Source organism: Oncorhynchus masou, chromosome 15 (assembly GCF_036934945.1).
Source record: "Oncorhynchus masou masou isolate Uvic2021 chromosome 15, UVic_Omas_1.1, whole genome shotgun sequence".
NCBI lineage: Eukaryota > Metazoa > Chordata > Actinopteri > Salmoniformes > Salmonidae > Oncorhynchus > Oncorhynchus masou.
The window spans coordinates 58,151,691-58,176,372 of NC_088226.1; the positions used below are offsets into that span (position 1 = coordinate 58,151,691).

The 24,682-nt window shown below is 43.4% G+C and overlaps 1 protein-coding gene across 1 annotated transcript in view; it reads right to left on the reverse strand.

Annotated features, from left to right (window-relative positions):
- LOC135555138 (fibroblast growth factor 10-like) overlaps positions 1-11,185 on the reverse strand; it is a 31,244-nt gene extending 20,059 nt beyond the window's left edge. The window contains exon 1 of the mRNA XM_064987496.1: positions 10,348-11,185. Coding sequence (XP_064843568.1) covers positions 10,348-10,705 — 358 coding nt within the window. The 5' untranslated portion in view covers positions 10,706-11,185. The remainder of the gene's footprint in view (positions 1-10,347) is intronic.
- Positions 11,186-24,682: the final 13,497 nt, after the last annotated feature.

Below are 24,682 nucleotides of genomic sequence, written 5' to 3' on the forward strand. Positions count from 1 at the left end.
AGAGACTTTAGACCTGCTCGACTTTGGGTGGGCATACGAAACTATGTCAGGGGTATTCCTCCTATCTTGAATATTGTATCAATATTCTGGGTGTGGCCTAGGACTACAGAGGGGTCGGGGTTCACTCCTGTGATCTGTGAACTCACATCCGCTGCTTGAAATGTGCCAGAGTATGTCTCACACAGGAGGAGTTTGGGATTATTACCATTGATTCATACCAACAACCCCAGCACCACTGTATAATAATGAGTCATAGCGACATGGTGTAAAGATAAGGCCTAGTAGTAAAAATAGACCAATATGTCCATGTAAATCTGTCATTTCCAGTATATTTTACCGTGACACAATGTGACTTCCCTGTGGAGGTGTTTTAATTAGCCAGATATACACTCTATTACACACATAGTAGCAGTCAATGAAGTCTCTCTTTCAGTTGCCTGACAGCAGGTTAATATTTACTCCCAGCCATGCAGGTTGTTGATGTGAGGGACTTGGGTCCAGAGAGCTTTCCACACAACACCTCTCCTCCCTTCACAGACAAATGAGGCAAGGTGGGTGGGTCTCTCAGGCCGGGCACCAGACTACTGTAAGTAGGAAAGGGTGGGGAGGCGAAGGACCAGATTTACGTGAGTGTAGGGGCGCGTGGCATCCAAACCTTGCCCTATTTTATGGTTGCTTGTTGATTCCTTTAATGATGCAATCCAGGAATATCTGTCTAAAGGGTGGGCAAGCTAGCCAACAATCTGCAGGTGTGCCGACTACGCTTTCTTCCTTTTACCATTTCTTACTCACATCCAGGACCCTGTGAATGCAGGTCAACTTTGTACACCTTTAAACTCTCCACTCAGGCATTACCTGATTTCAATGATGCCAAGTTGTGCCTATTCTTTCCTTAAAATATTTTTTTGCTATCTCCTCTGCTCTTCCAGGTCCAACAGCTCTTTCCAAGACAATGATGTGAGACTCTTTATTCGAAAAGATCAAAATAAAACCATTATAACTCTGACAGTTGACCTGAGGGAGGGTCTGCCCTCGTCTTCCACCTCGCAGAGCCTCGCAGAGCCTCGCAGAGCCTCGCAGTGCCGGGGTTGAGTCCATGTCTCCCTCACCGTGTTATGGAGCGGACTGATTTAAGCCGAGAACTGAGTGCTGGTGACAATATTTCCTTTGGCAGATGATGATTCAAAACATACTGTATGGTGCTGCTGTCTGAATAAGACTGGCTGACTGGCAGTTCCCAGCTGATATAATGAATACTTACTTTACGCCTTTCACAAAAACCCCTCTAATAATAACAGTGCTAATGACCTCTCATTGAGGAAAACGCTGAGCTCTACTCCCCTCTAAAAAGTAACAGTCCGTGTTAAACACTGCAATGCCCACTGTAATGTATTGTAGGTCATTAAAATGATGTATACGCAGGGAAAATAATTTAGGGAGCATGGTTTGGACTCTATTAGCTAGAGTATATTAGTCAAGGTAGCCAGCAGACAGAGCTGAATAACATCAGACAAGAGCTGAATAAACATCAGACCGATATTAATAACGTCAGACGGAGCTGAATAACGTCAGACGGAGCTGAATAACATCAGACGGAGCTGAATAACATCAGACAGGGCTGAATAACGTCAGACAGAGCTGAATAACGTCAGATGGAGCTGAATAACATCAGACAGGGCTGAATAACGTCAGACAGGGCTGAATAACGTCAGACGGAGCTGAATAACATCAGACAGGGCTGAATAACGTCAGACGGAGCTGAATAACGTCAGACAGAGCTGAATAACATCAGACGGAGCTGAATAACATCAGACAGGGCTGAATAACGTCAGACGGAGCTGAATAACGTCAGACAGAGCTGAATAACGTCAGATGGAGCTGAATAACATCAGACAGGGCTGAATAACGTCAGACAGAGCTGAATAACGTCAGACGGAGCTGAATAACGTCAGACAGAGCTGAATAACGTCAGATGGAGCTGAATAACATCAGACAGGGCTGAATAACGTCAGACAGACCTGAATAACGTCAGACGGAGCTGAATAACATCAGACAGGGCTGAATAACGTCAGACGGAGCTGAATAACATCAGACAGGGCTGAATAACGTCAGACGGAGCTGAATAACGTCAGACAGAGCTGAATAACATCAGACAGGGCTGAATAACATCAGACGGAGCTGAATAACATCAGACAGGGCTGAATAACGTCAGACGGAGCTGAATAACGTCAGACAGAGCTGAATAACGTCAGACGGAGCTGAATAAGGTCAGACAGAGCTGAATAACGTCAGACGGAGCTGAATAAGGTCAGACAGAGCTGAATAAGGTCAGACGGAGCTGAATAAGGTCAGACGGAGCTGAATAAGGTCAGACGGAGCTGAATAAGGTCAGACGGAGCTGAATAAGGTCAGACGGAGCTGAATAACGTCAGACGGAGCTGAATAACGTCAGACGGAGCTGAATAAGGTCAGGGGGATCTGAATAAGGTCAGGGGGAGCTGAATAAGGTCGGGGGAGCTGAATAACATCAGACAGAGCTGAATGAGGTCAGGGGGAGCTGAATAGCGTCAAGGGGAACAGGTTTTTTTTCTGGAATCAAGAACACTTGATGACTTGTCTTGCTGTATCTTTCATTTATAGGCTGTCAAACTATGTAATTGTTTCAGTTCTCCGCAATGAACTCTCTCCAAGGTCTATAATGTGTTAAGCTCTTATTCCCCTCGTCATTAAAACAGCCATTCAAATGGAAACCCTCTTAACATCATTTACTCAAGTCTTTTGAAGAGGGTTCCTTATTGGCATTGAGATCGTCTCCTTTTTGTACTCTTTCAAATCCACAGGATGTACAAAAGGTAGGATGTAAAAAGGAGTTTGCTCTTGGAGCCAAAGTCAGACTCAATAAACCTAGTGATGAACTCAGTACGTAACAGAAAGGAGCTGAGGCCAGACTGTGGTTGTTAGCTGCTAATTGCCCAAAAAGCCTGGCCATTCATGATATCAAACTCCGGTGTTAGAAGCTAGTGAGGTTAGACTAATTAGTGCCACTGCCACACGTTTCCCGCAACATTCCCAGGGTGTGTGTGTGTGTGTGTGTGTGTGTGTGTGTGTGTGTGTGTGTACAGTTTTTTTGTTGTTGCTTTTTGCCTCCCAATACCAGGAACCGCTGGCAAGAAATCGATTTTTATAGTTTCCCACTCGGACCAGTGCCGCTGTCCTTATTCGGAAGGATTAAAGCGGCAGGATTCGTGGGATTTTCCCCTCCTGTTGGCACCATGATTCTCTACGAAGCCCCTTAGACTCTTTGGAGGGAACCTTGCACAACGTCTAATGAGCAATGGGAAAGACTCCAGCTCTCCTACCTTTTAAATGTCCACCACAATACTAAGCAGAGCACACCCCGGCCCTCTCACACCCTCATTAACATGTGTGAACTCCCAGCCTGTCCTTACTTTAGCCAGGTGCTTCCCTCTTTAGCTTTTTCTCCATGATTTTGATCCAGTCACACATCTAAGTCCGTCTGACTTCTCTTAGCGTTAATGGTGAGTCATGAGGAGGAGTTAGACAGAATATTTTAGACAGAATATAACTTTCTCACGCCTTCAGAAGGGCTAACTAAATACCCAGAGCATAGTGTAATGTCTAACAAGTGAATGTTTATGGCCAAAGCAAGGAAATACAAACATGTTATACAATACATTTGGAAATAGGGAAATAAACAAGTCATTCAGTCAATGGTTGGGATTCCTGCCTTGAGTATCAGGAACATCGTCAATAAGGAAAAAGAATCACAATTAAAAGGTGGTGGTGAAGGTGGTGTCCACACCACCTTCATGTTTACACCAATGATAGGTCAGTTTTACTGCCCTCTCTCTCTCTCAAGACCCCTTGACTGTTCCACATTTTCTTATGTTACAGCCTTATTCTAAAATATATATTTTAAAACTAATCAAGTTACACACAATACCCCATAATGACAAAGCAAAAACAGGTTTTTAGATTTGATTTTGCAAATGCATAAAAAAAAAACTATGAAATATCACATCTACGTAAGTGTTCAGGCCCTTTAATCAGTACTTTGTTGAAGCACCTTTGGCAGGGATAACAGCCTCGAGTCTTCGTGGGTATGATGCTACAAGCTTGGCACACCTGTATTTGGGGAGTTTCTCCCATTCTTCTCTGTAGATCCTCTCAGACCCTGTCGGATTGGATGGGGAGCGTCGCTGCACATCTATTTTCAGGTCTCTCCAGAGATGTTCAATCGGGTTCAAGTCCAGGCTGGCTGCAACACTCAAGGGCATGCAGAGACTTGTCCGAAGCCCCTCCTATGTTGTCTTGGCTGTGTGCTTAGAGTTGTTGTCCTGTTGGAATGTGAGTCTTCGCCCCCAGTCTGAGGTCCTAAGCGCTCTGGAGCAGGTTTTCATCAAGGATCTCTCTGTACTTTGCTCTGTTCATCTTTCCCTCAATCCTGACTAGTCTCCCAGTCCCTGAAAAACATCCTCACAGCACGATGCTGCTACCACCATGCTTCACCGTAGGGATGGTTTGCCAGGTGATGAGCGGTGCCTGGTTTCCTCCAGACTTGATACTTGGCATTCAAGCCAACAAGTTCAATCTTGGTTTCATCAGACCTGAGAATCTTGTGACCATTGGGTTCTAGGTCATTGTCAACTGTGGGACCTTATAAAGACAGTTGTGTACATATATATTTTTTAAATATATATTTCTCTCTCTTTCTATTTCTTTCTCCCTCTAGCTCTTTCTCTCTTTCTAAAAAGGAGATCACTATCTTATAGCTACAATTAACAGAAATAAAATGGCATTTTAGAGACTAAGTATAAAATATTTTTAAGGTCTTACAAGCAGCAATATAGAAGCCTGCACAATAATTTATCCTGCCAATTCAAATGTGCCCAATTCATGTTCAATCCAGTCCTTCTCTGGTCGGTGAGTGACAGTTTCCCCTCTCTCAAAAGGGTTTAAATCATTTCCACATCCTATTCTGAAGGGGTGGAAGATTTTCTTCCCTTGGGCCCAGTCCAAGTCAAATACTCATGAACTCATTGCAAAGGAAAAGTCTTACATCAAACAGTGAAATGTTGCAAAGCTACGCTCAAGGAAAATGTGGTAAACAGGACACACGTCCTCCCAGTGAAAATGGCACAGATGAAGAAAGATAAAACAGCAAATAGCGAAGCAGGCATCTTTTAATGTAAGTGACTTCTCTGATTATACTTGTCGCAGGGCCTTATTTCCTCAGGTTGAACGCAGTGTCATAGCCTGGAGGTCGCTCAACGGTTTGATGCCTTTAGCCACACCCTTCAATTCAACAGTGGGTCCTTTTCAAGTGAGATGTGAAAATGTCTCATACATTGGCATACTTGCCAACTATATTACATAGGGAACTGAACTGAGAAAAAAGGGAACAGTAAGAAAACAAGGTTGGCCATATGCATAATCATCCCGTATGTATTCTGACCTGGACTAAGGCTGTCCGCGGGACATCAAACATTGTGTTGGGATTTTATTGGTCCCTGACAGCGTTCTCCCTATTCAGTGATTGGCTGCTGTGGTTTATCGTGTGGAAGATGGTCCAGCCTCGACAGCTGTTGTGCTCTTCTTAATTAGTAAGATTTGACCCATGACCTTGGACAGGATATGATGAGTAATGACTTTTAGAGCTTTTGTAAACACTTTGATTTGTTTGGCCCTTCGATCATTGTACCTTCACCATTTACTAAAAAGAAAAACATGTTGAACCCCAATCAGTCAAAAATAAATCTCTCTCCTCTTATTATTATTTCAACACGCAACTTTAGTGCCTCGGTGACATGGTAGTTTGTAATCATATGAAGGCCTACTTTACCAGTGTGGTTTTTGCAAGCTTTCCACCATTGGCTCGGTTTGGCAGGCACTTTATCATGGTTGATGGGTATCTAGATCATTTGTTTTATAAATACTGTGCTGTGGCCTGTGGGGATTAGGTCTGGCTGCGACAATAACAGGTTTCAGGAATTGATACATGACCTGTGTGCTCAAAAGCATCAGGACAGAACAGGATGCTACTGTATAAGACAGAACTGCACCTTTGAAATGATTAAAAAAAATATGCAATTGATATCTGAACCACAAATAATGTCCAGGCCAGCACAAGTGTTAGATTTCAATATATACCACAGATCATTCAGTCATTCAACGTAATATTCCACTGCGGGACCCCAAGAACCTCACTTTAGAGGGGCAGTATCATATTGTATCTCAACATAAATATGAGAACACAAATCACAGCATCTATCCAGGTATAATACACAGTTGAATTATTGGAAATTTTATCCCAACCATTTTGATTTTGGACTATCACTCCCTTGCTCACACTTTTCTCTCAGACTGTGCTCCCTGACCTCTTTAACCCCACTCTCTCTGTCTCTCTCTTTCTAAACAGAGAAAGATGTGCCTTTCCTTCCACCAATGCCTAATCAGAACCAGACTCTACCTTAGTAGATTGAGATCTCTCTCAATTCAATTCAAGGGGCTTTATTGGCATGGGAAACGTCTCTCTCTCTCTCTCTCTCTCTCTCTCTCTCAGGCCCAGCCTCTTCCTTCAGCTGTTCCATACTCTGGTCCACTGGGATTGATACAATATTTTCCAACCTCAATTAGCAGAGGGCCCGTTGACTAATTCCAACTGTTTTTACACCTGAGAGGTTGGGAGCAGGAGCTGGAAAAACTGAGTGAGGCAAGGGTGTAGCAGGGCAGTCGGGGCAATGTAGCCGTGTTGACAGACCGCAACACAGAGAACAAGGAGGGTCCTCGCACTGGACAGCATTCAGGGCTCTGCTGAGCTGTGCTTCCCCACTCACTCCAGCAACATTAAAACATGTGGGAAGGAGCAAGGGGTCTGCAGCGGGTGAGAGGTGTGAATGTGCGTGTGTGTGTGTGGAGACATGTTTAACTATTCTTGTGGGGACCAGAAGGCCCCACAACAACACTAAACAAACAAACATTTCACCAACTGGGGAGATTTTGTTGGTCCCCACAAGGTCAAATACTATTTCTAGGGGGTTTAGGGTTATAATTCATATTTGGGTTAGAATTACATTAAGTGTTAGGAGCAAGGTTTAGGGTAAGGGTAAGAGTACGGGTTAGGGAAAATAGGATTTTGAATGGGACTGAATTGTGTCCCCACAAGGTTAGCTGTACAAGACTGTGTGTGTGTGTGTGTGTGTGTGTGTGTGTGTGTTTTGTGTGTGTGCGTGTGCTCATATGTGATGTGTTCACAGAATTTGGTTACAATACATCTATGTTTGGATAATAAAGTAGTTGCTGTTTCTTTATGTTTTATTAGACACTTGACACATTTTTGTCAACACAAACATCTACTGTGCAAGCCAAGCCACTTAAAATGCAACACAAACATCTACTGTGCAAGCCAAGCCACTTGAAACGCAACACAAACATCTACTGTGCAAGCCAAGCCACTTAAAACTCACCACAAACATCTACTGTGCAAGCCAAGCCACTTGAAACGCAACACAAACATCTACTGTGCAAGCCAAGCCACTTAAAACTCACCACAAACATCTACTGTGCAAGCCAAGCCACTTAAAACTCAACACAAACATCTACTGTGCAAGCCAAGCCACTTAAAACTCACCACAAACATCTACTGTGCAAGCCAAGCCACTTAAAACTCACCACAAACATCTATTGTGCAAGCCAAGCCACTTAAAACTCACCACAAACATCTACTGTGCAAGCCAAGCCACTTAAAACTCACCACAAACATCTATTGTGCAAGCCAAGCCACTTAAAACTCAACACAAACATCTACTGTGCAAGTCAAGCCACTTAAAACTCACCACAAACATCTATTGTGCAAGTCAAGCCACTTGAAACGCAACAAACATCTACTGTGCAAGCCAAGCCACTTAAAACTCACCACAAACATCTACTGTGCAAGTCAAGCCACTTAAAACTCACCACAAACATCTATTGTGCAAGTCAAGCCACTTGAAACGCAACAAACATCTACTGTGCAAGCCAAGCCACTTAAAACTCAACACAAACATCTACTGTGCAAGCCAAGCCACTTAAAACTCACCACAAACATCTACTGTGCAAGCCAAGCCACTTAAAACTCAACACAAACATCTATTGTGCAAGCCAAGCCACTTAAAACTCAACACAAACATCTACTGTGCAAGCCAAGCCACTTAAAACTCACCACAAACATCTACTGTGCAAGCCAAGCCACTTAAAACTCAACACAAACATCTACTGTGCAAGCCAAGCCACTTAAAACTCACCACAAACATCTACTGTGCAAGCCAAGCCACTTAAAACTCAACACAAACATCTATTGTGCAAGCCAAGCCACTTAAAACTCAACACAAACATCTACTGTGCAAGCCAAGCCACTTAAAGATATGTGCCCTCTTTTCACCGAGACAGTCATACTGAGGTTGCAGTCTTGTGTCTGTGTCAATGGAAGCTCATTAAAAATGCAGAGCTCCCCCTCTAATCTAAAGCATAGTGACCATATCAATATCAATGACCTGTGGTAACACAGAACCCAAACTGGACCTCAGAATAGACCAGGCCATATCGTCTCATTGTGAGGTATGACCACATCACGACCATAAGGTCCATTTCACTCATTTCAAGGCCGAATGACCACTGGTTTGGCAGGGTGCAGATTTAGGGGTGCAGGCAGGTACACACCCTCACTGTGCTGTAGTGTTCATAGAGAACCATTCTTTCCAGGGCAGGAAATGAGAGGATGGTGGTTAAAGAGTATGAGAGCATTGCATTTGGGGGCTGCACATTTTCATGGGGAACCAGTCTTTACAACTGACTAAGCACTTCTGACAAGACCACGGAAAGACACAAATCTCCCAATCCAGATGCATCACTTTTGCTGTTTTCCAGCATGAAAAAGCTTCATGTAGCTGCAGTCCTCTTAAGAACTTGCATTGTGATGCCAATTCCTGATTTCCACTCCTGCTCCAATCTGATTTTAAAGTGTCAAACATAAGCACGACCTGAGAGAGTAACGTTTTCTGATTATGTCTGACATCTAAACCACCTTCATGAAAATTAGAATCCCCATTTGAGGGAAAACAAACACCAGCACAATTTTGAATTGTGATAATTCAAGTCAATGTGAATGGATGTTGTGTGTGTGAGGTATAAAACTGTCTGCCAGATGAGACGTCTATTAGCCCCGGCAGGTTAACAAATGTCACCGACTGTTAAAAAGCTGTACACAGTGGCAGACTGACTCGGCAGTCCTTGCTGTTACCTCGGTAGCATGGAAAACCCCCGATTCAGCCACTTGTGTAAAAAGGCATTAACGACTAAATACATAAATATAACCATCAAAGGCATAAACCTCTCAAGGCTGTCCAGTAGCCACTGGGAGGTCAGTTCATGACCAGAGACAACTCGTCTGTCCTGGTCAACAGTCTGAAAGACACCATTGATGGAGATTGTGGAGTGAGTGACACCTATGCCCAGTGCACTGCTCTCCTCTCAAGTGTCCTTACTACTAACAGCAGATACAGTGCAATCTAATCTGGGGGATCTTAACATACTGAGATGAGATAATAGCAGCTGTTGAAAGAGCTGATCTGTTCAAGGCATTTTTTTGGAAGATCATTGATTGATAGGTGTGTGTGTAAGAAGACTTTACACTTTGCATGGGTATGTAGAAATCCTCTGAGTGTCGACAGTAAATTATACAGTGCTGGTGAGCCCAATGCACTTGTTGTACGTGGAAGTGAAGCCAGCTCTCTGGTCTAGTCTGAAGTTTTCACACACACGTGATCTTTGTTGGCGGTTGTTTCTGGGTCTGTACTTAACAGTTTATATCACAGAGGCTCCAAATTATCCTGACAATTCCACTAACGAGCGCTCAACAAAATCAGTGAGAAAACTGTGAGAAATAGAAAATTGCTGCCCCTTGAACCAGAGGACTTTCAACACAGTTTTGACAAGTTAATCCCCTGTGATATTGAAGCTTTTTTCCCAAGCCCAGTTTGCATGACCAACTGATGCATAATGTCTTTCTTCAAGTCTGCCTTGCTGTAAACACAGTGCCGGGGTTCCCATGAGGTGTGTTACTCCACGCTGGGTATTCCCAGTTTACCTAGCAACGCCTCCCGCTCCAAACACAACATAAATAGGAGTGACAGGCTGATACAAACCAGTGAAACCCCTATGAACCACTATAAAAGTAGCAAGATAAGAGAGTTCACACCACCATAAAATATAATATAGTGTCATAGGCATCCCGCCACTCCTCCATCACATAGGAGAGATAGAGAGGGGAGATAGTGCCAGCTTACTCACTTTCAGCGTAGTTTTTCCGTCTGGTGCCGTCCACCTTGCCCGTTTTGTCGATACAGAGAAAGAACTTGTTGGCGGAGTAGAGCCGCCGTAGTCGGACGTCGCCCTCTAGGTGATTGTAACTGCGTGTGTGCCGCTCCAGTGTCCATGAGCAGTTAATGCCCCTCGCCAGTACTTGGAGGGGCTCATGCCCTACCCCAGCTGGGCAACCCCCCAGAGCCGTGCCAGCCACCAGGAGCAGGGTGAGGCACAGCAGGCTGAGGGAGGCAGCGCTGGGCAGGGGCGGAAGCCCGGCTTGGGCAGTGCCAATGGCAGCGAGGTCAGGACCGAGTCCGGCGACGGGTGGCATCCATCTGCACATGGTGGATCAGACTCCCAAGGTGCACCTTGCACAGGCAGTAGGCATGCTGGCTGGCTGGAGACCCAGGCTGTGTGGTCCAGTCAAGTGGTCTCTCTCTCTCTCTGAAGGTGGAAAGGGGTGGTGATCAAGCAGGCAGCAGACCCTGTCACTGAGGACCAGTCAGCAGAGCAAAGAGGAACCTGGGCTTCTAACCAGCCCTCTGTCACAGATAACTTTGTCTCTTTACTTGTCTGTCTGATGATAAACTCCTATTTCTCTCTCAGCCTTTATTTACTCACTCTGTCCCTTGAAATTATTTATTTTGTAATTCCATTGCCAAAAGTAATCTGTTATTTTCTGTTGTTTTCCTTGTTCTGTTCCTTTTGGCTTGTGTCCTTCTTTCCAGCTGTAGAGTCAATCAGTGTCCTGTCCTGCGATGTGTGCACCTTGCGATGCTCCTCTCTCCAGCTGGACTGGAATACAGTGCTTGTCTGGCTGAGAATGACTTAAGTGAGGGAGAGTGAGTGACTGTGTGTAAGTGTGTGTAAAAGTGCAATAGGGAGAGCGGGTCACAGAAAGAATGTGTGTGTGTGTGTGTGTGTGTAGAGAGAGAGAGGAGAGAGAGAGAGAAACAGAGAGAGAGGGAGACAGAGGGAGAGAGTGTGTGTGTATGTCTGTGTATATGTGAGTGAGAGAGGCAGTGTGAGGGGAGGGTAGAGTGAGAGAGAGAGTGAGGGGAAGGGAGAGTGAGAGAGACAGTGTGTGTATGAGGAAGAGAGAAAGAGACAACAGCTACTGAGTGTGAGAGGCAGTCAGTGAGTGAGAGAGACAGTCAGTGAAAGAGGCAGTCAGTGAGTGAGAGAGGTAATCAGTGAGTGAGAGAGGCAGTCAGTGAGTGAGAGAGGCAGTCGGTGAGTGAGAGAGGCAGTCGGTGAGTGAGAGAGGCAGTCGGTGAGTGAGAGAGGCAGTCGGTGAGTGAGAGAGGCAGTCGGTGAGTGAGAGAGGCAGTCGGTGAGTGAGAGAGGCAGTCGGTGAGTGAGCGAGGCAGTCGGTGAGAGAGAGAGGCAGTCGGTGAGAGAGAGAGGCAGTCGGTGAGAGAGTAAGTGAGGGAGAGAGAGGCAGTCAGTGAGAGAGTAAGTGAGTGAGAGAGGCAGTCAGTGAGAGAGTGAGTGAGAGAGGCAGTCAGTGAGAGAGTAAGTGAGTGAGAGAAGCAGTCAGTGAGAGAGTAAGTGAGTGAGAGAGGCAGTCAGTGAGTGAGAGAGTAAGTGAGTGAGAGTGTGTCTGGTCTATCTGCCTGTATGAAGCAGTGAAGCAGTAAATGAATGTCTCCACTCTCTCCTGTGCAGTCCGTCCCATCTCCTGTTTGGAATGGGAGGCTTGGGCTTGTCCTGCATTTTATCCTGGGCAGGGCTTGCATCTGGGGAGTTGAAAGGAGAGGGGTGGGGCCACAATCATTGATAACTATTTGAAATAAACGAGAGAGGCTTTGCACGATCTCTCTTTTATAATTTCTTAATGTAGCCTTTGTCTCCTAATAGTGGTTCCTAGAAAGCCATTAGCCGGCTACCTGTAGGTTTTATTGCTCCATGGAAAGAGTCAACTGGAAAGTGTTAAGTCAAACTCCTTTGTTGTCCCGGCACTTGAAGATGATGAGGAAATATCCTAGGTCAGCAGTGAGAAGGTAAATTGACATGGAAGGGGCCCTTTTGTGACACCTTTGACCGGACTATTTGTAGACACATGGGACAGATTAAAGAGGGCTTTAGTTTGTCGGAAACAACGACAGAGGAGTCTTTCTGATCACCTGTGTTAATATTTCCTTGAGGTGGTTTCTGATGTTCACCTCTGATTTGTGAGACCAGGGTGGTAATGGTGAACACCATTTTAACAACTTCACACTCTGTCTGTTTGTTGTCACAATTAGGCTGTAAATCAGGACTGAGTCTTTGCGTTCAAAGAAATGAACATGTCACCTTAGGGTGACTAGCCTTTTGGGGGCCCTAAGCAAGATTTGGTTGTGGGGAGCCCCCACCTCGCAGGCAAACAATTTGGGTTTTACAGTTAATTTCCTGCAATTCTAAACATTTTGCAATGGGAAGTAAAGAAAATATTATCTTGCAACTTTTTAACATATTTCATGCAATTCTACTTATTTTGCCATGGGACAGAGAGATACAAATTGCAGTTTAAGAGCGTATTTCCTGCAATTCTACACATTTTGCCATGACTTATGCCATGGTAATGATAACTGAGTGGGAGTGACTAACAAAATCAATGGGGGCCCCCTTGAGGTCAGAGTCCCTGGGCCCGTGCCCTATGAGCACGTTGGTATACGGCGATGATTACAAGTTTAGATAGCTGCCTAGACTAACTTACCAATCTAAAAATAGTGAGCTGACATGGATAATTGACTGACTGTCAGTGACTGACATAACAAGAGAAAAACTGCAGATGCACAACCACATTTCGAACTTGCACCTTGTGTATTCTACTAGTCTAACTGTCAACAGTAAGTTGACTTCCTAAAAAATATAAATATACCTGTATATACAATCGTGACCAAAAGCTTTGAGAATGACACAAATAATACTTTTCACTAAGTCTGCTGCCTCAGTTTGTATGATGGCAATTTGCATATACTCCAGAATGTTATGAAGAGTGATCAGATGAATTGCAATTAATTGCAAAGTCCCTCTTTGCCATGCATATTAACTGAATCCCCCAAAAACATTTCCACTGCATTTAAGCCCTGTCACAAAAGGACCAGCTGACATCATGTCATTGATTCTCTCGTTAACACAGGTGTGAGTGTTGTTGATGAGGACAGGGCTGGAGATCACTCTGTCATGCTGATTGAGTTTGAATAACAGACTGGAAGCCTCAAAAGGAGGGTGGTGCTTGGGATCATTGTTCTTCCTCTGTCTTCCATGGTTACCTGCAAGGAAACGAGTGCCGTCATCATTGCTTTGCACAAAAAGGGCTTCACAGGCAAGGATATTGCTGTCAGTAAGATTGCACCTAAATCAACCATTTATCGGACCATCAAGACCTTCAAGGAGAGCGGTTCAATTGTGGTGAAGAAGGCTTCAGGGCGCCCAAGAAAGTCCAGCAAGCGCCAGGACCGTCTCCTAAAGTTGATTCAGCTGTGGGATTGGGGCACCACAAGTACAGAGCTTGCTTAGGAATGTCAGCAGGCAGGTGTGAGTGCATCTGCATATACAGTGAGGCAAATACTTTTGGAGGATGGCCTGGTGTCAAGAAGGGCAGCAAAGAAGCCACTTCTCTCCAGGAAAAACATCAGGGACAGACTTATATTCTGCAAAAGGTACAGGGATTGGACTGCTGAGGACTGGGGTAAAGTCATTTTCTCTGATGAATCCCCTTTCCGATTGTTTGAAGCATCAGAAAAACATTTGTCTGGAGAAGACAAGGTGAGCGCTACCATCAGTCCTGTGTCATGCCAACAGTAAAGCATCCTGAGACCATTCATATGAGGGGTTGCTTCTCAGCCAAGGGAGTGGGATCACTCACAATTTTGCCTAAGAACACAGCCATGAATAAAGAATGGTACCAACACATCTTCCGAGAGCAACTTCTCCCAACCATCCAGGACGAACAATGCCTTTTCCAGCATGATGGAGCACCTTGCCATAAGGCAAAAGTGAAAACCAAGTGGCTCGGGGAACAAAACATCAATATTTTGGGTCCATGGCCAGGAAACTCCCCAGACCTTAATCCCATTGAGAACTTGTGGTCAACCCTCAAGAGGTGGGGGGACAAACAAAAACCCACAAATTCTGACAAACTCCAAGCATTGATTATGCAAGAATGGGCTGCCATCAGTTGGGATGTGGCCCAGAAGCTAATTGATAGCATGTCAGGGTGGATTGCAGAGGTCTTGAAAAAGAAGGGTCAACACTACAAATATTGACTCTTTGCATCAACTTCATGTAATTGTCAATAAAAGCCTTTGACACTTATGACATGCTTGTAATTATACTTCAGTATTCTATAGTAACATCTGACAAAAATATCTAAAGACACTGAAGCAGCAAACTTTGTGAAAATTAATATTTGTGTCATTCTCAAAACTTTTGAGAATGACTGTACCCTGACTGTACACAACATTAGGAACGCTTTACATGACAGACTGATCTGGTGAATCCAGGTGAAAGCTATGATCCCTTACTGACGTCACCTGTTAAATCCACTTCAATCTGTGTAGCTGAAGAAGAGGACAGGGTCGGGGGCCCTTAGCAACTGCTTATACCTGGGGCCGGCACTGCTGATACCTAATGTATTCCATTCAATATTTGTCCAAACTGTCCATATACTGTCCTGTCCTCACTCCTTCAGTGTATTCCTGATGGTATTTGATGGGTGGCTCAAGTTCACTGCATGCCAATCATTAATAATGAAATGAGGACAAAACTGTAATGTGTTGACCTTTTTTTACACAAAAGTATAACCAAATGAAATATTCACTATCATCTGATTCTACCAGCCGAGGGTGCTAGGAGCATCCGCTGTGAGAGCAGCCGCAGCACATGTTCTAAAGTGAGTCTATCCAGTTTGTGCAGCACTTATTTCCTTTTAAAAGGGTCCCGGTTTCAATGATGTGTACCGCCCCGGGGCGAGCACGGTGTCCAGGGGTGGAAGTGTGTTTGAGGGGTGCTTGCACAGAGAGGACAACAGTCCCTCTATCCCCCCTCTCCCATCATAAAAGACCAGTCAGACAGAGGCCAGCTGCCCTCTCTCTCCCCCACAGCTCCCAACCCCCCTAACCCCTGGCAGCCATTCATGTCTACCTGCTTGTTCTGGCCATTAGATACTGTGGAGTTCCTCCTCAAAACTTCTCTCTCTATTTATCTGCATGAGCCCCAGGAAAAGAGGCATTTCACCCCCAATTAAACCACTCTGCAGTGTCTCTTTACTCCCAGTAGTTATTCCTTCTTTCCTTCAAACTCTCCTTATTTCCACCCTGTGGAGTTCATTGGAGTGACTGTTTGTTGTTGCCTGCCTGTGCTGTTGGCAGGCTGGAGGAGCCTGGGCTGAGAGAGCACAGCGAACATTGAGGGTGTGTTTTTTGTTAGCATTGTATAAAACTGTTTCCCCATCTTCAAAAAAAATGTAAACAGTTAGCAGGACAGCTGAGTGTTCGTAGACTTGCCTGTGTAATTGTTATAGGGTGCTCCAGCCTTCTCCATCAGCACTGTAATGGAAAACAATATTCTTCAATGTCCTCCGAAGTGCTAGAAGACCTTCTATCACAGCTGGCTTTGCATATGCCTGCACAAAAATGTGTGTATCTAAATACAGATATGCAAATCTAATTGTAATCATTGAAGCTTATACATACCTTCAGGTGTGGCTGGTAGACTTTGCATCATGCTGTGGGAGTGTAGGCCGACATACCTTTATATAAAACAAATGCTAAAGTAACTGGGGTAAGAGGTTTTCTTTGGATTCTATTTGATTCTAATGCATCTTTAAGCTAATTTATATGATAACTCTTCTATTTCCACTTCATTCGTATGCCAGCTGCTTGGTCATCCCTATTTTCCCTTCATGGAGAGTGAACTCTTTCATGCGGCCTGCACCTCCAGGAAACTCCAGTTGCCCTTCCTCTCTGAAAATTACCCAGAATTAAAATCATACAATCATGCTATGTACTGTATAACTTCTTACTTAAAAGTTAGTCTGCCCCGGATATCAAGAACAAAGTTTATATCCGCATCTGAATGTCAGATGTGGCAGTAGATTGCTTTGTGGTGTCCTGGGTCCAGGCGAGACACACGCTCATGTATTGCTGTCTGTGGCTTGACTATAGACCTACAGCTTAGCTATTGATAGCTATAGTTTAGCTATTGAAGTTGGATACATTATTGAATAGGTAGAATATGAATCACCCTAAATTGATCTGTCTGGATATTTCCAGGAGGATATGGTGCTTGAAAGAATTTTTGTATTGTTCAATTATTTTATCATATTTAACCAGAACCCTGTATATTTATCACAGTGCTTTATTCTCAGTTACCAGTGCAAGACATACTAGAATGACACATGCAGTATAGCATTAAATACAGTATGCCTACATGACATAATCCAAGTCCATTCAAGACTTTAGTCAATGTGATGATCATTAAGAACAAAGCACATTAATTCCCTATCCTAAAATACAAGGCAAACGCTAAACTCAGAGATCAGTAACAGGTGGGGGGCCCTCTGGTGTGACGCAGCTCTCTCTCCAAATGAGAAAGGGCTGGCTTTTCGGTAGTTTGAGCCCTCCCCTCTCTCCTCTCCCCTGCAGAAGGCTTTCAGTCAGCTCCCACGTTGCCTCTCCTGGCCAGGGTGCGCCCTGAGCAGAGAAAGCTCTTCAGCCCGGGCACCAGAGGAGGATGTTCACAAGCAAAGGAACCTAATCTTTCCCAGCAGGGATCCAAGCGGCTCTGTAAGTGTATGAATGGAGATAATATCTCTGTAATGAGTCCTGTTTGTACCCTCAAAGTCTTCAAAAAGGCCTGAAACTCGACCTCCCTCTTAGCACTGACAATCCCTCAGTAATAGATCCTATTAGTAATTGTTTTCTCTCTCTTGCTAACTCCACTGACTCACTCCCTGTTTCTGTACTCTTTTTCTCTCTCACTCTCTCTCCCTCTCTCTCCCTCTCTCTCTCCCTCTCTCTCTCTCTCTCTCCCTCTCTCTCTCTGATCTCCTTTCAGTTGATCACCCCTGACCTCTTGCTTTTTAAGCATATGATCATTCTGCTCTTTTGTTATTTATCCAAATATTAAAATACAGATTTACATTTGTAGTATATAAGTCTCTTCACATTGCTCTCATCTTTTGGTAGGCCTACCAGATTTAGGGAAATTTACGAAATTCACAAAAGGGATATACTGTTAAAATACAATGCCATGCCAATACATTATTACAACTTCTATGTTTATGCAATTAGTCTGTCGTCACTTGTCGACTTCCTGCCAGTTTGGACCAATGCAGGTGTTCTTGATCTCTCTGTGCTGCACACCGTGGGTGACTGTGTAAACATCCGGGACTCATTCAGGAACTGACCAGACCACCACCATCACTGTACCCTGGCCTAGTCAGAGCACGGTTCATTTGCATATCCTGTTTCATGACTATTGCCTATTGTCGGTGGCCTGGTGATAAGTGGGGCACCTATCTGATGGACTTTACTGTTCTGAGAGATCCAGATGGCGGGAGCAGATCCCGAGCGATACCACAAACTGCGGCTTTTTTAAGGAAAAAAAAGAGACATGCCAGGTGTTAAGTAGCCATGATTTTGCGTGTCAGTGATTCCAAAGCAGATAATCAGAACACTGATAAAGTGAGAGACAGAGATAGCAGTATGTAGACGTGGTTACTGTAAAAACCTCTGCTGGCTCAGCATTTTACAACCCCTCAGAGGGCTTGGACAAGAACCAAAAGGAATTTTTGAGTCTAGCATTAAATACAGTGATGGAAATAACTAAGCATCACAAAGGAAAACTGCTACAGTACATGTGGCTCTGTAGTCAGAGCCATTATTCCATTAAGTAGCACTTGTAAATACCAGCATGAAAAATCATTACAATATTTTCTTAGATGACTCCATCATTCAAGCCGTCTTAATGTACCTTCCCTCTCTGTGTGAGAAACACTGTGAGAGTGGTATGAGTCAGTCATAATGGTCAATATGTTTGTATTAATTCCCTGTTGACTCTCATACTTTAAGTATTTGCTCAATGTCACGTTCTGACCTTAGTTCTTTTGTTATGTCTTTGTTTTCGTATGGTCAGGCCGTGAGTTGGGTGGGTTGTCTATGTTCCTTTTTCTATGTTGTGTTTTGGTATGGTTCAAAATCAGAGGCAGGTGTCGTTAGTTGTCTCTGATTGAGAATCATACTTAGGTAGCCTTTTCCCACTTGTGTTTTGTGGGTGATTCTTTTCTGTTATGTGTAGGTCACCTTTCAGAACTGTTTCGTTTTGTTTCTCCTTTGTAATATTGTTTAGTGTTCTCGGTTTAATAAATATACGATGAACAATCACCACCCTTCGCTTTGGTCCTCACCTCATTCCAACGACGAGCGTTACACTCAATCTGTGTGGCAAACAGCGAATTAAATAATGTTCTGTCATTAAAACATTATTTATGGAAGTATTGGCAAATAATCATGCAGGACCAGAGGTTAGGTAGAAATACTGATGTAATGTGACCGACAAAAAATATAATTCCTACTGTATGTGGCTATGCATATACTGTACATATACTGTCCAGTACACACACAATAATTTGCTAAATATGTTTTCTTGACCATTTCAACATCATGACTAATATCTGACATGTCCAAGAACGACTCCTCTAGGAAGTCATGCGGTTGGACAGCCGTAAGCATGCAGCTGTCTCGAAAAACACTAGCTTCTTTCCACAAGAGGAATGTCACATGTTCCATCTGAGAGGCACACACATATATGCTCAAAGCATTTACCAACACAAGTCTTTCACAAAGCACCTCCGTCAAGTTTTCTTGGCCAGGTGAACTTTCAAAACAGCGTCCATTTGTAAAACAAAAAGGGCACCCCTACAGAGGTGTGCAAAGAATCCTTATGATCAAAGTGTGTGAGAATGGCAGTCTTGTCCTGGCCTGGCTATTATCAGGGCCATGAATGGCTGTCTTCTCCCCTTTTGTTGGCTCAGGCATTGACAGTCACTCACCCGGCAATGACTGTCACCAGCGCAAAGAGCCAGCCGCCAACAGAGGCCGACCACATCAAACGAGCCTGTCGAGGGGCCCTGCTCGTGAACCATAGCAACAAACACCTCCTGATCCTCACCTACATCTCAGCAGCAGACACCAACCGATGTGACTATGATCCCAGCCACCACCTTCATTGAGAAAAGATGTACTGCCTGGACCTCATTTCCCAGCCTGGCCTCTCAAGTAGTACTTATGTTAACTTCCAGCGCCTCACACAAAAGGCTGTACAAGTCTTTAGGAATGCTTTAGAGGTGACAAGCGGAATCTGACACTTGTTAGGTCAAACAGCATGCAGGCTGTTAGAACGATGTAGAATTTATTTTCTGCATTACTTCAATTTAGGATACAATGAAAAGGGCCTATGAAAAAAAATATACCATTCAGTTTAATTTTAATTGTATTGTACTCCAGAAAGCACTGTGCATTTGTTTAAAATTGTATGCTGAGCATAATATTGAATAAACAACATCCAATTTTCCAAAGATGATATCTTGTAGACCTTCTACTTCAAAAAATGACAAGACTCACAAGTGTATTTTGCAGTGCATAGTAGAGACTGGACAGTTTATATGAATCTCAAAATACCAGACAATGTATCCTATTGGTTCCCTAACTAATTAGGAAGCTCAAATGAGCCAGATAAGGTTCAAGCGCATCATTCATAATATGTTATTATTAATATGTTGTTTACCAGCAGAGATAATATGATTATTTTCCATAGTATCAGGTCAACATGGTAGCCCTATTAGGTTGTGTCAGAGGAAGACCCTAAACATGTCTAAAGACTCCAGGCACCCAAGTCATAGACTGTTCTCTGTGCTACTTCACGAGAAGAGGTACTGGTGCACCAAGTCTGGAACCTATAGGAACCTGAACAGTTTTTACTCCCAAGTCATAGACTGTTCTCTGTGCTACTGCACGGGAAGAGGTAGTGGTGCACCAAGTCTGGAACCTATAGGAACCTGAACAGTTTTTACTCCCAAGTCATAGACTGTTCTCTGTGCTACTTCACGAGAAGAGGTACTGGTGCACCAAGTCTGGAACCTATAGGAACCTGAACAGTTTTTACTCCCAAGTCATAGACTGTTCTCTGTGCTACTGCACGGGAAGAGGTAGTGGTGCACCAAGTCTGGAACCTATAGGAACCTGAACAGTTTTTACTCCCAAGTCATAGACTGTTCTCTGTGCTACTGCACGGGAAGAGGTACTGGTGCACCAAGTCTGGAACCTATAGGAACCTGAACAGTTTTTACTCCCAAGTCATAGACTGTTCTCTGTGCTACTGCACGGGAAGAGGTAGTGGTGCACCAAGTCTGGAACCTATAGGAACCTGAACAGTTTTTACTTCCAAGTCATAGACTGTTCTCTGTGCTCCTGCACGGGAAGAGGTACTGAACAGTTTTTACTCCCAAGTCATAAGACTGCTAAATAGTTCATTAAATAGTTAACCAAATAGCTACCCAGACTATATGCATTGACCCTTTTTGCACTTTGACTCATCACAGACACTGCTGCTAACCGTTTACTATCTGTCACTTTATTCCTAGTTATATGTATATACTCATCTACCTCAATTACCTCGTACCTCTGCACATCGACTCAGTACTGTAACACCTTGTATACAGCCAAGTTATTACCTCGTACCCCTGCACATTGACTCAGTACTGTAACACCTTGTATACAGCCAAGTTATTACCTCGTATCCCTGTACATCGACTCAGTACTGTAACACCTTGTATACAGCCAAGTTATTACCTCGTACCCCTGTACATCGACTCAGTACTGATGCCCCTTGTATACAGCCAAGTTATTACCTCGTACCCCTGTACATCGACTCAGTACTGTAACACCTTGTATACAGCCAAGTTATTACCTCGTACCCCTGTACATCGACTCAGTACTGATGCCCCTTGTATACAGCCAAGTTATTACCTCGTACCCCTGTACATCGACTCAGTACTGGTGCCCCTTGTATACAGCCAAGTTATTACCTCGTACCCCTGTACATCGACTCAGTACTGGTGCCCCTTGTATACAGCCAAGTTATTACCTCGTACCCCTGTACATTGACTCAGTACTGGTACTCTTTGTATAAAGCCAAGTTATTGTTACTCATTCTGTATCTATTACGTGTTTTACGTTCCTATTATTTCTCTATCTCTGCATTGTTGGGAAGGGACCTTTATGTAAGCATTTCACTGTTAGTGTACACCTGTTGTTTGCGAAGTATATGACGAATGTAATTTTTAAAATTTATTACATTGTAATTACACACTGACAACATGGAGAGTCAGTTCAAATGTGCTTTAAAAGTTGACCAGTGGTGGTTGGAAGCCATCCAAAAGATTGTGGGTCTTTTTATTATGTGGCAATTTCTCACTCAAACCAAGACATGAGAGTACCAGCAAGACCACTTATGTATGACCTCTAGTTTGACCTTTGTTCTACTTATTTTATGGTAAGGCTGCCACCTATAGGTGATATAGGTCACACACACACATGTCACACACACCTTGTCCTTAGTTTTTTTCAGTGGCGTTCATAATTTTGATATTTGATAAGATATTCTTAGATAATGATAAAATAGAAATCTGAACAAACATAAAAGTTATTATTCTCCCTAGAAAATAATGGATACAGGTTAAATGCCCAATGCAGCCATTTTTACCTCAATTGTCACGGTCGTCCTCCTCTTCATCTGAAGAGGAGAGGCGAGAAGGATCGGAGGACCAAAATGCGGCGTGGTATGTGTTCATGATGAATATTTAATAAAAGAAAGCACTGAACACTGAATACAAACTATACAAAAACAATAAACAAATAACGACCGTGAAGCTATAAATGAGACATAATAACATCACCCACAAACAAACAGTGAAACCCAGGCTACCTAAGTATGATTCTCAATCAGAGACAACTAATGACACCTGCCTCTGATTGAGAACCATACTAGGCCGAAACATACAAATCCCCAAATCATAGAAAAACAAACATAGACTGCCCACCCCAGCTCACACCCTGACCATACTAAATAAATACAAAAACAAAGGAAATAAAGGTCAGAACGTGACATCAATATCAAATAATTTCTGGGTAACAATTAAGTACTGTCTTGTCTGTTAGTGGTCTGAGTGGGGAGGGGAAAACTGAAAACTAGCTGTTATTAGCAGCGAGGTTTGGAATTCTCTTTCTTATTGGTGAATCAATTAGTTACTGACTGAAAAGATTTGGCATGGGTCCCCAGATCCTCAAAGTTTTACAGCTACTCCATCGAGAGCATCCTGACCGGTTGCATTACTCCTGGTATGACACCTGTTCAGCATCTGACGATAAGGTGCTACAGAGGGTAGTGCGGACTTCCCAGTACATCACTGGGGACAAGCTTTCTGCCATCTCGGACCTACATACTAGGCAGTGTCAAATGAAGGCCCAAAAAATGGTCAGACCAGTTACCCAAGTCATAGACTGTTCTCTTTGCTACCACACGGCAAGCGGTACCGGAGTGCCAAGTCTAGGTCCAAAAGGCTCCTTAAACCGGTTTGGGCGCATGAACTGCTAGCGCGACACCTACGACAACATCCTGTGAAATTGCAGAGCGCGAAATTCAAAATACAAAAATCATAATATTAAACATTCATGAAAATACAAGTGTCATACATCATTTAAAAGCTTACCTTTATTGTTAATCCAACCGCGGTGTCAGATTTCAAAAAGGCTTTATGGCGAAAGCATACCATGCGATTATCAGAGGACAGCGCCCCACATCAAAATACTTTTTCAACCAGCACAAGCGTCACAAAATCACAAATAGCGATTAAATAAATCCCTTACCTTTGAAGATCTTCATCTGTTTGCAATCCCAAGGGTCCCAGCTACACAATGAATGGTCGCTTTGTTCAATAAAGTCCTTCCTTATATCCAACGTCTGTTTAGTTGGTGCCAATTATCTCAGTAATCTACTCGTTCAACATGCATACAAATTAATCCAAACAGTTACAGGTAAAGTTAGTCCAAACAAGTCAAACAATGTTTCTAATTAATCCTTGGGTACTCTAATATCTAAATAAACTATCATATTTAAAACGGAGAGTAGTATGTTCAATAGGGAAGATAAATAATGAGGAGCGCGCACCTCATTCACACGCCAACAACACTACTTTTCTAATGAGAGACACCTTGGAAAAACTACTACTTGCTAATTTTTCAGAAAACAAGCCTGAGACCCTTTCTAAAGATGGTTGACATCTAGTGGAAGCCATAGGAACTGCAATCTGGGTCCTATCTATTTGCATATCCCATAGGCTATTATTGAAATGGCCTGTGACCTAAAAAAAAGAATTCAGGATGGATTTTCCTCTGGTTTTCACCCGCCATATCAGTTCTGTTATACTCACAGACATCATTTTAACAGTTTTAGAAACTTCAGAGTGTTTTCTATCCAATTATACCAATTATATGCATATCAGTAACAGGCAGTTAACTTTGGGCATGTCAGTCACCCAAAATTCCGAACAATAACCAGTATGCTATAGAAGTTTTAACAGCTTCTACCCCCAAGCCATAACAACTAATCAAATGGCCACCCGGACTATTTACATCGACCCCCCCTGTTTTACACCGCTGCTACTCGCTGTTTATTATCTATTGCATAGTCACCTTACCCCTACCTACATGTACACATTTCATTCACTAACCTATACTCCTGCATATTGACTCTGTACTGGTACCACCTGTATATAGCCTCGTTATTGTTACTTTATTGTGTTACTTTTTATTTATTTTTTACTTTAGTTTATTTAGTAAATATTTTCATAACTCTATTTCTTGAACTGTATTGTTGGTTAAGGGCTTGTAAGAAAGCATTTTACCGTAATGTTTACACCTGTTGTATTTGGAGCATGTGACAAACACAATTTGACTTGATTTTTCACTGCACTGAGACTTTAAACAAACTTTTCATGTACTCTGAGTATAAAAAAACATTAGAAACACCTGTTCTTTCCATGGCAGAGTGGCCAGGTGAATCAAGGTGAACGCTCTTATCCATTATTGATGTCACCTGTTAAAACCACTTCAATCAGTATATAGATGAAGGGAAGGAGACAGGTTAAAGAAGGTTTTTTAACATGGATTGTGTAGCATTCAGAGGGTGACTGGTAGTTGGTGCGAGGCGCACTGGTTTGGCTTTTTCATGAACTGCAACGCAGCCGGGTTTTCAAGCTCAGCAGTTCCCCGTG